Here is a 14,889-nt window from a genome sequence, read left to right as displayed (position 1 = left end):
CAAAAAAGCAAAGGGGGGGGGGCGGGCGCCCCAAACTACTAAAACAAGAAAACAACCTTAGTAAGTTAATAATTAAGCATTAATTAGCAAACAGGATAAGGTACACAGAAAGAGCTGCTGATTTTGAGGCAAGAGAAAATAAGAACTTGAAATATTGTTTTGGAAAGAGGTTAATCAAGTACATGTCAGTTGTGATGAAGGGGATGACAATTCCCAGTGTCATGCTGTTGCCAAGGAACTAGTGAATTTAATGACAGGAAGAAATAATCTTTTTTGTGTTGTAATCATGCCAATTTCATCCAGACCTCCTGTGCCCAGTATGCGCAGAAGCAATTGAAAAAGGCTTATGAAGTACATGAAAACCAAGAAGCAGCTTTTTTTCTTTAAAACATAATGCAGTAGGATTTAAGGCTCTTGTCTGGATGCTGTATTATGTTATTTTTTTGTAAAGAAGTGTCAGGACTTAAGCAGTGAGAGATTTCTGATTTGTCCATGTTGAACATAAGGTGAAGGTAGAATAAGCAGGGTTAAATTAGGTGGTGGTCATGAATCAGTGAAAGGGCAAGCACAGATTGGCAAATGAGTTGAGACCTTTGAACAGCTGCACATCTAGCTTCCATGCTTCAGCCATCACATCTTTAATATTCAAATGCAATTCATGCCATAATGTTGCTTTAGATGGAACTCTTACACTGTGGAAGCAGGTCCTGCTTTTGGATCTTAGGGGGTTAGTCTCTTCCTTTGCCAGATATTGTCCTCACCATACTTTTCATTTGACCTGAATAGAGCATAATGTTTCTACTGAGTGGCTGTAGTAGCTTCTCTAATGCTCTTCCAGCTGCCTCATGTGTCCTCCACCAACACTGTGAGGAGTGAAAGTCACTGAAAATCACATGATTCAGTGTGATTCACATGGCATGCTGAATGGTCCTGGGATAAGAGGACTGCATATAGAAGTTACTCTTTAAAAAAAAAAAAAAAAACAAAACAGAAAAACAGAAAAACCCCAAAACTTCCAAAGCCCATACTTTTTGAGTGATCTCTTTTCCAAACTGAAAATGGTAAAACTGTTTCACACTGTGAGGGATGAGATGCCAATGGCCCCTTGTAATTATGGATTCATTCACCAGATACTTCTCTTAATCCATGACTGAAACATCTAGAAAGGCCATAGAATAAGTAGCTGGGCTTCTGCTGGTTTTGCTTCAGTTGCTGGGACAAAGTAGTCCTAAATGATAAACTATAGAAATAAGTATCCTAACAGCAGCTGCTTTCCATTTTTTAGTATGCAGCTATTTAGTTATCTTGCAGTTGGTGTGTAGTACAAGAATCACAATTTATGGGAAGATGTGACAGTAGAAGCCTTTTATACATTTGTGATGTATAAAAAAACTAGAGCACGGAAACACATAGGATTGGGAATAAGTATATTTTATGAGGCTGAGTAGTTTTGAATAGTTCACCTTTGTCTCTGGTTGACAAGTGTAAAACTAAGTATTACACAATGAACTCTAACAAATCTCTGGTATCACTTGAGAAAGTAGGTTTTTTCCTTATAATGATAATTATATATATAAATAGGAGAAAGTAGGCATTTTAAATTAGTCTATCATGCTTTCTGGCTAGTTGAAGACTTTAAGAGTCCAGTACTGACTAGTCTACTTTGGGTCTGGAGATGTCTGCAACTAAGAGTTCTTGTTTACTTACGTATCCTTTCACAAAGAGGTGGAGGAAAAATTATGTGGTTGCATACTTTTTTTAAAAAGAAAAATCAAAGGAATAGAACATATCAAGCTTTTATTCCTATTAGTTGAAATTATTGGAGTCTACAGTTTTGGCATGAAATGCTAATGATAGCTGCTAATTTAGTTGATTTTACTGTTACGGAAATCTTGGGAAGGAATACAGCAAAAATTAGAATCTTCATGCATGTAAAACTCTAAATATAAATTTGGGTGTTTACTTCTGCATTTTAGTAATACTACAGAAGCTATTGAAGAAGTCACTACCAGTGAACGAGGCAGTAGTGTTCATGTTAAATCAGGAAAACCAAATTGTGGGTCAAATAACAAAGCTATGTAAAGGCTTTTATCCAGATGATACAATGCCTCATATGTACATCAGTTCAGATATCCAAGCTTATTGCAGAAAGCGCTAGCTGTTGCTGGTGTTGGAGAGCAGGGAATCAGATTTTTAAAGAAGCTCTATTAGAAATGCTTCAGATCTAGAAGAGTGAGTGTGGAACTTGGCAGAAAAAAACTGTTATTGGTTTACTTTCAGTAGGGTTACTAACAGATCTCAGAGGGCAGCCATTCAGAGAAACAAAGTAGAAAATAATTTGCTCTCAGTATCTGCCTAAACAATCTTCAGCTTCATAACAATTTCTATTATTCAAGCACTTCTAAGCATAGAACAGAAAACTCATTTTATAAGGTTATCTATTTAATAGTTGCCTTTCCCTTTAGCATAGTTGAGAAATAATAAACCACCTGTTTCAGACATGAGCAGTGTTAGACTGAGCAGAAAACAATCAAAAACTGATCTTGGCACTGAAGGGGCTCAAGCTGAAAATATTTGGTAGCCAGTTATCTTTGGAAGGTGTAGGTAGTTGGAGAACTTGCCAGGTACTGTGAACTTTGCTCTACTCTGTTACAAGATGTGTGTGTGGGTCAGCTTCAATTTATTGGAAAGAAATTCCATGATCTAACCTTTCTCCTTCTTCTTGGATGCTGAAAGGCACAGAAGTTGCAAGACTTGTCTCTGCTTTGTGATTAGTGAGGGCTGATCCACTGAGGTGGATTCTGAAGCATTATGGTGAGTAGCAATGACCTCCCTTCAGAGGACTTCGGTAGCCAGATTAGAGCGAAGGACCAGGATTGTGGAATAGGCTGGTGCACTACTGCAAACCTGTCCCTTACAGAACTGGTAACACAAATGGGCCAGTATAAAACAGCCCAGCTGTGGTTTGTATCTGAAGCACCAGGTAGTTTTTCCGACTTGGGCTGCAACTGGTGGGTGGCTCGTACAGGGCTGAAACAGATTTGCTAAATCAGAAGGAAATTTTTTAAAAGCTTTTTAGTCTATGGCTTTCAGCAGTAGACTCGTACATGAGGAACTCAACTTCCTTCTAGAAAAAGGTGTGTTCCCCAAGTCTCTAGACTTTTGGGGTGAGCAGTGGCTTTACAAAAAGGAAATCACATCCTTCCACGTGCAGATTTCTTTAGACTTAGACTTAGTATTGAGTTCCATTTTTTAAACTTTTATAGGGATTCATTCACAAGAACATGTATATATATATAGGCAAAATTTTATTTTATATAGAAACAATTACTTTGTATATTGAAAACTTAGATAAATTTTATATACAATTATGTGTATTTGTACATATTATGTCCTTTATTTGATGTGCAGTATGTATATATAATGAAGATGCAGCATGGAAGTAACTTGTATTGTACTGATCAATAAAAGCTTAAACTCTTAATGTTGGGTGTTAGAACTCTGAAGTAGCTTTCAAGTGGCACAAACTGACAGATTAATTCTTGAATGCTTGAAAATGCAGCAGAATCTAAGCTTTTTGAAAAAAAACCTGTGGTGTAATTTCAGTCTAATACCTTAAGCTCTCTGTTGTCAGACACTGCAACTGGAGCACTGCAATTGGCATTTTGGACCTAACCATTCTGGAATTCCCTGACAGTGCATTAAATGTAGTGAATGAACAACACTGAACTTGAATGAGTGGACAAGGGGGGATAGTGTCATTAGGCCAAAGCCTTGTAGAGCTATAATCTCTTGAGATATGCGTGGTCTTATGTCTAGGATGTCTGATTAACATGAACATTTGCAAATGGATTAGATTTTGTCTGACTTTTACATAGTGACAGTTTCAAAGATGTGGAGTCTTTCTTGTTTAAATCTACTTTTTCTCCTTCTTCTTAGTTGAACCTGTTGTGAGCTTAACGAAAGGTCCAAACCCTCTAATAGATGGTGCAAATAGGACAATAGCAGCCACTTGTACAGCAGCCACTGGAAAACCTGCTGCACAGATTGACTGGGAAGGAGGCCTTGGTGAAATGGAATCCACCTCTACTTTGTTTCCAAATGAAACAGTGACAGTTGTAAGTCAGTATGTGATTGTCCCGACACGATTTGCAAGAGGAAGACACATAACTTGCATTGTGAGGCACCCTGCCTTTGAAAAGGAGATACGATACCCTTACATGCTGGACATACAGTGTAAGTATTCTGTGAGGTAATTACTGCCTGGTACATATCTTGCAACCACCCCCTTAATCAGTGTATACCTTGCACAGAAAGGAGATGAGCACTTTCTGCTTCAGGAAAATAAAGGAAGTGAAAACCATATAGAAAATCTGTGATAAGGGGCAGGTCAGGCAGGAGTAAAAGCCTAGGGTCTCTGTATTGAAAATAAAGTCATGAAGCTAGAATACTGTTACATTTCTACTGTTTTGGATATTGAATCATGGGTAAACATGGGGGTTGATCCATAAGCTGTTTATAGTGTCTTACAATTTCAGCAGAATTAAAAAAGAATGCTAATGAAGATTCATGTTTGAGATGTTAAGTTGAAAATAGATCTTGTGGTGGTCAATAAGTTATTTTCAGGTTATTCACCAACCTTTGTCCACTCTAACTAGTGTAAGGAAACAAGAACATAGTACATACATGCCTAGCGTTTGTTATTCTGCTTCCGATGGCTCATATAATTCAAATCTGTACCGGCCTTCTTTAAAAAATTTATGGCTTTTAAAACACATGAATGCAAAGCAAGGTGGCTTACAATGTTGCTTAATTAAAACCAGTTAAGACAAATAAGCTTTAGGCATGTGGTCCATTTGTTAGACACTGCATATATGAACAAAACCAACTATTTTCACGTTGTTCCTTGGTGTTCTGTCTTGGCTGTGTGCTGCTTTAAAGTTCCTAAATCACAGAAGTCTGTCAGTTCAAGCAGAACAAATGTAGTGGCTGGAAAAAGTAGATTTGGCTGTTTTGATTTGACTAGAATTTGATTTTGCTTTGGTTTTGTTCTGTTTGGTAAAGAATCACTTATTTTGGCATAAAATAATGATTAGCACTGCTTTATTTTATTGATCTTGAAATGAAGTTCTAGGTTGGAGGGCCATTGATACAGAAATAAAACTAAAGAGGATTTGTTCCCATCATTGTCTCAAACAGTGAATAAGAGAATTGTTTCCTGTTGAAAGTAAAGTGAGGATGCAAGTTGGTCTTAATATTTTTAGCTGAGATTAGCGTTAATGCATGTTTCAGAATTTCTAACAAAATTGTATAGTAAGGTACACAGCAGCAAATGAGAAGCAGTGTGTGCTCTTCAGTCTTCCCTGACACATAGTAGCTTTGCAACTGCTCCTCCATCTCCGCTTCAGAGCTTGTCCCAAATCATACTGGTTCATCTGTTCCTTGGCTTTTGAATATTTTGCCAAGGCCTCTCTAAAATCACCTCCTGGCTTCTTAGAGCCATAAAATAATTCTACATTTTGATGCCAATGGATAATTTAATCTTTATAGTTGGCGTCTGTGAATTTCTTGGTGATTTCCTAATTACCTGCTTTCTCCCAAGGTTGTTTCTGATCCTTTGCTGTATCTTTTTAGTGAAAAGTAGTTCTAACTTACCATTCCTCATGTCCCAAAGACATGAAACTGATTCTTTTTTTCCTGAAGTCCTCTCACTTCCCCAGGGTACTGTGTGGTTGCTGAAAACACAATAGGAAAGTTGCACTTTAAAACAATTTGTTCACTGCTGCATATTAATGCTGTAGCTTGGAGCTGCATCATGTTCTCTGTATATTTTGGTGGTGGTATTTAAATTAAAAACAAAAGGGCAACCAACAACTAAAGCACATATCCCTCTCAAAAAGCGTCCCAAAAAGTACCCTTCTGTTCTGTTGATCTTAAATGCAATTCACTTTTAATGTAAAAATTGTGGTTGTTGATAGATGAAGTCTTTTTTTTGTCAGATGCCCCAGAAGTTTCAGTAACTGGCTATGATGGAAACTGGTTCATTGGAAGAGGGAATGTTCAGCTCAAATGCAATGCTGACGCAAACCCATTACCTATGGAATTTATGTGGACCAGGTAAATATTTATGAAAAGGGACTTCCCACACGATTCAAGTGGTATAATAACTTCGCTTACAGTAAATGCATGTTTTGAAAACAAAGATTATATGATTTGTATTGGTCATAATGGTTTTATTCAGCTTTTTAAAAGGAGAATACAAGATGTGTTTGTATGAATACAAGTGAGTGGATATCTTGAAAATTTGTGTCTAAACAGTTTGTCATTACTCTCAGGGTAAAGTCTCTTTAGTTACTCAAGGTGGACGAAGCTCTGTGTGTTACATGTAGAGCAAAGACCAGTAAATCCAGAATGGATCCAACTGTTATTTATATATGCCTCTTATGAAAAAATTAAAAAGCTTACAAGGCATCCACATTTTTTGAATTTATGGACTGCCATCCCCATCCCAGGCTTAGAAATTTCAGCACATAAAAATTCTTATGTTTAAAAAAAGCTTTAGCAGCAGTACCATTTGCTTCTTCAGATGCACTGGGTTCTCAGTTCTCTCATCTGAATTTCAAACATATGTAAGAACTAATCAATACAACCACTGTTTACAATTCTAGAAGAAATAAACCTATTTAAATACATTTAAAGCCATTCAAGCTTCAGAGGTGAATATTAGATTTCCTAAACAAAATGGAACAAACTTGTATAGGAAATCTAAATTTTCTGGAATAAACCTGGTGTGCCTTTTTGAGCAACAACAAAACCCATCCAAAAAGCTGTAGCACTGGTGAATGAGGAACTTCATGTGTAGGGGGTGAAATCTATGTAAAAGAAGGGAACCTTGAGTTTGAAGAAATGAGAAGTGCTGTGTTGAACTGTGTGCTGTGTTACTGTTGTCAGATTACAATAGGTTGTAGAACTACCTTACTACCTTGTACTACCTTGTATCCCTTGGAATCCAAGATGACATTGTATTTACTGGGATAGTGATATTTTCATGGTTAGTAATATTTTAAAATGTTGCATGTATGAGAATTTTATTATAATAGACCTTTCAAACCAATTGACTGTTTTATGTATCTTGAAACAAATACTTCTGGTACTGTGAATTACAGAGTATGTGCCTGATGGCTTTTATCAGCTTTATGTGGCTGAAGCAATTCTGGGCAATAATCACAGCAAAGGAGTAGGAATGTTGTGTTGAACCACATTTTTTGAAGATTGCATTTAGTGTTAACTTTTTGTTCAATACTACTTAAAAAATAACTTACCAAATGCTTTCAAGATAGTCATCTAGTGATCTAGTTTGAATATTGATTTAGACCTGCTTAGATGTTAATAGGTACTTAGATAAATCAAAATGGGTTTCAATGGCATGAAATTAGACACGTGTTTAATGGGCAGTTGGCAGCTCTGTTAAAATAGTTCCAAGGCCTTTGCCCTTTCCCCTTTTTCTGTCGTGTTTACACAATTGTTACTGCAATCTCAGGCAGAATTGTACAAGGAAATGATAGACTTTAAAAAGTCAGCTGATAAAAAATAAATTTTTTTAACCAGTTGTTTCCCCAGGTGTATCACCAAGTACCATATTCCATTTCAGTGCTGTAATTTAGACAGAAAAGTGGTGGGAGATGAGAAAAGGCAGCTCAGGAGAGGAGAAACTGCTTGAATTCTTGCACAGAAGTTCTAGTCAAAATGTCCTCTAAATTAAGCAAGTATGGACAGAAAGATTTACTGTGATAGCTCAGCTGGATGCAAATGAACAGGCAGATAATCCTGACAGCGGAAGTGCTTCTTAGTTAGATTGTTCATTTTCAGAGCTTGCCTTGTCTTGTTCTTCCAAGTTCTTTTGAGGTGCATTTTTCTTAGCTGTAGTAGTGCTGGTTTTAGACAGCTTGCTAGATCCAGCAGATCTGACATTTAAAGGATTTGTCCCAGAAATTAAATACTAAATAAATCTTCAGGTGTACACTGAGAATATTGAAGGAAAGCCCATGGGAAGTGTCAGAGCACAGTGAAAAATTCATTCTATAGATTACTGGAAAGATTATTTTAAACTTCTATTTAAACTAGTTGTAAATATACGCATTTGAAGTATAACTGTTCTTTTAGGTTGGATGGACAATGGCCTGAAGGACTATTGGCTGTTAACAATACTCTGCAGTTCAGCAGCCCTTTGACTTACAACTACACTGGGACTTACGTGTGTAAGGTGACTAATGCTCTTGGTCAGAGAAGTGATCAGAAGACTATCTACATATTAGGTAAGTCTTACTTCTCAACAAAGACAGTATGTTAACTTGGAACTTTTTGTTTGTCAGTGATTGAATTAGAAAACTGAAGAGCCAGTTGCTGCATGAAGTATATGAAATATATATGGTTTTTGTGTGAAAAGCTGTTGAAAGTGTGGACTTAAAAGCTGTAGCACAATTTGGGATTAAACTGACTCTTGAACAGCAACATACAGTGGAAATTCTTAAGGTTAAAGTGCTTCTGAGATGATTATTTTCTCTTGATAGTTAAACTGATGGTTTTTTGCAGTGTTAACCTGTGTTTGACAAGACTTACTGACTGCAATAAACAGTACTTTGTAAAAAATTGAAAAAACAGCTGTTGGTGGAAGGGGAACAACTACATTTAGAAAAGCTAAAGATGCTCTGTTTTAAGGAAGTTGGGGTTATGTTCTGAGTATCTCTGTTGTACTCCAGTTACTTGTGTCATTTTCTCAGGATGCAGATACCCAGTAATCATCAAGTTAAATACCTCATGCAGAACTCTTGCTGATCTACTTAGTATCATCTAGCAAATTTGTGTGTCTGTTCAGTGCTACTGCTGTTCGAACATGCATCCTTTTATCATTAACACAATGTAATTAATGTTTTACCATGGCACCTTTTTTGTGGAAGAACAGCATGACTTATTGTACACATGAATAGTTCTGTGCAAGTGTGGAAAAGCTGTTCAGATTTCCATAAGGCATTAGCTAAATTAATTTAATATTTAGCTTGAACAATAAATGCTCCTATAAATATTAAAGGATTTTTTGAGGAAGATAATAGACATGAAAATTAAAACTTCATTCTGTTGTATTATGTTGCTGCTTTTCAGTAAGTTCTTGACATTAGTTATTTCATTAAGCAGCGTGTCAGAGTGCATGTTGGCCTGTTAGATGATACAAAGATGACTGATACAAACATAAATGACTTCTTTGTTAAAACTCCGTATGAACACTTAAGGGTTAAAATGAGAATGAGAATTGAAGTACTGACCACATCAGTCAGAATTCATTTTTGACAGTTGTCTGCATCTTTAGAATGAATGATGGTGTTGCAGTCAGTGCCGTAACTACACTGTAGGCTACTGTGGAAAGCTAGTAAATTCTAATTAACTGTAGTCAATAAGCTAGTTCACTGGAAACTTATAAATAGTTTGAGACAGTGGAATCACTTGTAAACAACTTAATGGCTAGAATTTTATGTAATTTAAAAGACTTCAAGTGCTGCCAGTTGTTATGAAAGTTATTTCTGTGAGTGTTACTTTTGAATGTTTTGGTTCTAATGCCTCTTCTGTGGAGGAGACTTCATGGCTGCATAGCAGTCTCAAAGCAATTACAAAAACTGGCACGTTTTAAGAAATATTAATTTAAAAAATCATAATATCTTTAAATAGGGTGAAACATTTGACTAGAATATAACTTTCAAATACACTTGCTCAAAAAATAACAGTGCAGTTTATAGCTCTGTTCTCAGCCCTATTCTAACTAAGCAGTGGGGAGAAGTTTTTAAAGTCCCCTATTATTCAAACTGTCAGTTTTGTGAATATCATCTGCTGTAAGTAGACCTTACACTTTTTACTGTGACTGTCATGAATGGAAACAGAAGGCTGTCATTCAAATTATGTTTTCAGCTAACAGACTAAAACAGGCCAACTAGGAAGTCATAGATAATATTTCCTAAAATGAATCAAGATTTTGAAAAGCAGAGTAGGCATACAGGTTAGTCGGGCAGTGGTGATGGTTTATGTTCTAGCCTAATGCAAATGTTAGACCATTTTAACCAGCTCAGTGCAGAGATAGATAAGCTGCAGTCGTTGGTCTTTGCTGTGAACTGATGGACGCTGTTTACATGTGTGTGGCTTTTCAGCTGTGCTCGGCAACTTTGTCGTACTGTAGTAATTTAACTGCAATTAGCAAACCTTAGCTGTTTTCAGGGAGTGACAAAACTGAGCCTCACTTAGTGAGGAATCATACAGGGTCATGGTTCTGCCAGTTAGGTGCACCAGTAACAACAAAGGGTTTAGCTGACAGTAAATTTCAGTCTTTTGAAGTGTTATGTTGATCATGCTGACACACTGGTTTAAAGCACTGCATATAAACTTTTCATATATAGGAGACTTGATAAAAATGGGAGAGGTGAAGCAATTATTAGTGTAACACCTGTATTGTTTTCAGAAACAAATACTAAGCACAATTTATTGTAACTGTTCAGAATAACTTCTCAGCATGATTGGTTCTTTAAATAACTGAAATGCCCTTAAATGATGCAGATTGGGCAAGTGATTAATAATCAAAGCACTTACCACCTTTAATATTTGACTTAACTCACCAGGTATCTATTAATGGCAAACATGGCAGTGATAGAGCATTATATTGCAGTGTAGAGCAGATATTGCAGTGTAGAGCAATAAGCTGAAATAATCAGTTAGTTTATTTTTCTATCTTTGCTCTTAGCCACTGTATAAAGCTTGGCATAAAATGTGAAGTGAAACATGAAAGTTAAGGGACAAAGCTGTATGATCACACCATCTTTCAAATTTTAATTATGACGCTGTCAAAAAGGATTTATGAAGTTAATGTTTCTGAACAGTCGCGATGCTGGTAGTTGTCAAGCTTTTTAACTGCTAGAAAAGAAGTCGAAATGTGTTTTAGAATTGGAATGCAAGCTGAGCAAAAACTTGCTTTTGGTCCTGATATTCATTGTTAAAAAAGTCAAAGCTATATTCTTAATAAGTTCTGTTGTTCCTAAACTTGGTTAATATTCTTGGAGTACAGAAATGAAAGACAAGTAGTTGACCGGAACTAAATGGTAAATTCATCAGCTTTTAGTTTCAGGAGATGATACATCTTTGTAGGAATAGAGAAATACTGAAATGGCACTTGAAGCCTGATACTTCTTTTTATATTGCTTTTAAGGCACAGCTATCTTTGGTATTTTTATTAATTTGATGATGTAAAGTTAAACCTTTTCCATAGCTGTCCAGCAAAAGCAAGTTGTGCTCCTCGTGGAGTTCAGGTGTTGAAGTAACAGTTTACCAAAACAAGCTGTCAGCTTGATATATAAAGCACTTCCTCATACAGTATTGATTTACTCAGTTTTCTTACACAAGGAATTGAACTTTGTTTTCTTGGCTCTGTGTTTCTTCACCTTCATGCTGTTTACTGAGGCTTTCCCTTTCTCCCCTTGCAAGGGAGAGGTGACCTGTGAGACTTGCCTTAAGGTAGGGCGATACTTCCTCTGTCATGACAGCCTTTGGAAGAGATTACTTTTGTTAAAAGTAAAGCCAGCCTTTGTTAGGCAGCAGACCTAGGAAGGTGTTGTTTTTAAGTACAGGGTCACCTTCTTGTAGAGTGGGCATTGTCAGGATTAACAGCAGAGGCTGATGGTTGGTTTTACTTTTTGCTGCTTCATATATAAACCTCTGTTCTGAGAGTGCACTGTGAATACAGGCACTCTTTTATTTTCTAAATTACATATTGGAAGGGATGTTGACAAACTGCTCTTTAGCAAAGGGCTTTTGCTTCCTGGTCTAGCAGGCTTTGAAATTTCAGTGGTCTTCCTGAATATTCTTCCATGCTGGAGGTTAAGTTAATAAAAAGTTTCTCTTGTGTCCCAAAAAAACCACCAAAATCTTTTATTTGGTGCATGAAAATCCCAGCTAGAAACCACAGAAGCACACTGAACTTTGAAAGTGGATGATTGATGAGAGAAATCTTCGTATTATGCTGCCAAAATAGATGTGGGGGGACACACACTGAAAATAATCCTAAGGCAAATGTTTAGCTCCAGTGTGGAACCTTTGTAGGCAAGACACTGTGGCGAGGGGGTTATGCAGTGTCCTCACCTGTTACCTAACATTAGAGTAGCAATGGTTGGAGAAAGAAAGAATGATAAATTTCAAAATCATTTACTCTTAGACATTTAGAGTCTTCTAACATGGAAAGCTGACTTCCCCTGCCATGTCATAAAGGAGTTACTACATAAGCTTTCCAGAAGTTGAAATAAAGGGGCAGTTTTTAAGACCCAGCTGCACAGAATTATTATTTAATTTTTAAGTACTTAACATCTAAGGGTAATTTAGAAAGAACAGTAAGACACAGTAGTAAGTATGTATGTATCTCTGCAAACATACAAGTAATACATATACAGGCAGATACTTGACACTCAATAAAATGACAGGTACAAAGAGAGATCTTGTAATTTGTGCAAAGCCAACTCACTTTTGGATTAGAAGTAATTGATAGATCCTTGTTTTGTAGGAGGCAAAAAAAGGGGACATTTGTATCTTGAATGTTGTGGGGTTGTTTTTTTTCAAATAGGGAGAGCTATTTTTGGCCACTCTGTTGTGGCTTTTGCGACCAGGCGGACTTTGACTGTATGTTAATACACAACAACTCTCCAAGGAACCTTTCCTTCCAAAACTTTATTTCTGTAATGTTTAAATGACAAATTTAAACCCAAGGAGATTGTGCCAATATTGAATTATTTTATCTGTTACAGAGCTGGTCACTTTACCTCTCAAATACTTCATAGTGGGCTAAATCCAAAATGGTTTATGGTTTAAGAATATTGTGTTCTCTAGTTGATTTTTTTACAATGATAAGCTGATAATACCAAGACAGGACTTAAACGTAAGACTTTGAAGATAGCGACCTGGTTTTAAGGATGATTCATCCATCTCTTTCTACTTTCATCTCACTGACATTTTGCTTATTGTTGGCTTTGAATTGGTGCAGAGGCAGAGGTGAGTCCCAGACATTTGAAGGATGTGGTACCGCAGGAGGATTGAAGCGGGAAGATGTAGTGTTTGGGACACGAAACATGTCATGTTAGTTGGAGGCCTGTACTAAACTTAGTTGTAGAAACTCACCTGCTGAAGATAAGGTGTTGGAATTGCAAGAGCTGAGAAAACTATATCAAGAGTAGGCATTTCAGGGAAAAATAAAAATATCAAACTGACACTTGTGGATACAATATTGCTGCTAGCAAGAATTTTTCTTTCTAAGCCTGTGAGATACTTTTCTCTCATGCGAAGATATTTGCAGAGTTCTGTAAACCATGAACACCTGCGACCTTGTAGAACTATGTTTATGGTACAGTAGAAAAATATTTTGACAATGGATGTTTTAGGATTCTAGCCAATCACCCCCAAGGGGTGGCTGATCCTTTGTTCAATTAGACTATGAAGAAAAAAGTCTATAAAAGAGTTTGTAAAATAATTAAATCAATCTTGCTGCACAATTCCTGTCTGCTGGATCTTCTCTTCTCTCCTTCCTACAGCTGTAGGATACAGTAATAGACACTGTTGAAAGTTGGTACTGACTTCCATGGGAAACATCTGGAAAATAATTATTAGAGTGAAAACTAAGCAGTGCACAGGGAACATGGTCCTTTAATTTGAGGTGGTATCAGGGCTTCATTTGAAGTCAAGAGTAAGTCTTGCTTTTATTGGCAGAAAACTGTGTTAAAGGCTTTGAAACCAACTAGGGAAACTTGGCTTCTTTATGTGTATGGAAGGAGCCAGCTGACTTGCTATGTTCATACCAGAAAATTGGTTTTTGCTTTCTTCAGTTATGTCTCTTATTTTAGTGGGGGTGGTAGCTATGTAAAAGTAGAAGAAATTCTGAGGTCTTTGCTTGTCCTCATCATTATTACAGGGTGCATGTACTAAGGATTTGAACAGGGACCAGAACATAGTAAGAGACAAAAATTGAAATCAAGATGCATTTAAACTAAACCCAAATATTTTTCCAGAATTTCTTCTACTTTTAGCTCCCTGGCCTGCATGGATATTTTAATATGTTGTTGTGCTTTGTGCAATGACAGAAGCCTATATCAATGAAAGAGACAAGAGCTGTTAAACATTGGGTCCCAAGTAAAATGTTAAAGGAAATCATCAGTAGGAAATTGATGCTTTTCAATAAAGTGTCATATGAAACAAAATTTAAATTATGCCCTTAATGTTTTGTGGAAAGCATTAAAAACTCAAACATGTCAGTGATTATGTGAAATATTATAGTTAAAGAACTTGCTGATATGAAATGATATTGTCTTCCATAGCCACAGATAAGAGTGGCATTTTCTTGATTTGGAGATGGCATTTGAGATATGATTTGCAAGCAAAATGTTATGAGGTAGGCATCAAACTTTGGCATTCCTGATCTTAATGTTGCTCTCTATTTGGGAAATTTGCTTGGTACAGGAAGTAAAAAAAAAAAGTTAGCTTTACATTTAGAAAGCCCTGGGTGACATGAGAAGCTAACTCAAATATTCTTAGTTGTAATTGGCCTTATAAACAAGAAGGGACGGTTTTAATTTTGTCATTCTTCAACAATAAAAGGTACCAAAACAAATAGACCTTAGAGGTATCATGTTGCAGGAATACATATAAACAAATGCTTAATTGATCCTATGTTTGCAATTGATTTAATGTTAATTAGTTCTTGTCTGTAATGCAGCTGGACAATCTGACAAATTGTAGATGAACGGGAAGTTTTGAAGGGAAAACTTTCTGTAAAATGCTGACTTTCTAATATATTAATAAAGTTGTAATTGCTACTGT

The 14,889-nt window shown here is 36.4% G+C and overlaps 1 protein-coding gene across 5 annotated transcripts in view; it reads left to right on the top strand.

The window, feature by feature from the left end:
- The window catches only part of NECTIN3 (nectin cell adhesion molecule 3), a 157,958-nt gene that overhangs the window by 27,823 nt on the left and 115,246 nt on the right, over positions 1–14,889 (top strand). For all 5 annotated transcript variants that reach the window (XM_042031561.1, XM_042031560.1, XM_042031558.1 and 2 more), the window contains exons 3-5: positions 3,940–4,236; positions 6,000–6,117; positions 8,164–8,315. In XM_042031561.1, the coding sequence (XP_041887495.1) occupies positions 3,940–4,236; positions 6,000–6,117; positions 8,164–8,315 (567 nt within the window). The remainder of the gene's footprint in view (positions 1–3,939; positions 4,237–5,999; positions 6,118–8,163; positions 8,316–14,889) is intronic.

Source organism: Corvus kubaryi, unplaced genomic scaffold (genome assembly GCF_017639235.1).
Source record: "Corvus kubaryi isolate FWS band 111438036 unplaced genomic scaffold, C.kubaryi_AGA036_p1.0 37341, whole genome shotgun sequence".
Taxonomy (NCBI): Eukaryota; Metazoa; Chordata; class Aves; order Passeriformes; family Corvidae; genus Corvus; species Corvus kubaryi.
This window is presented reverse-complemented; position numbering and strand designations above follow the sequence as displayed.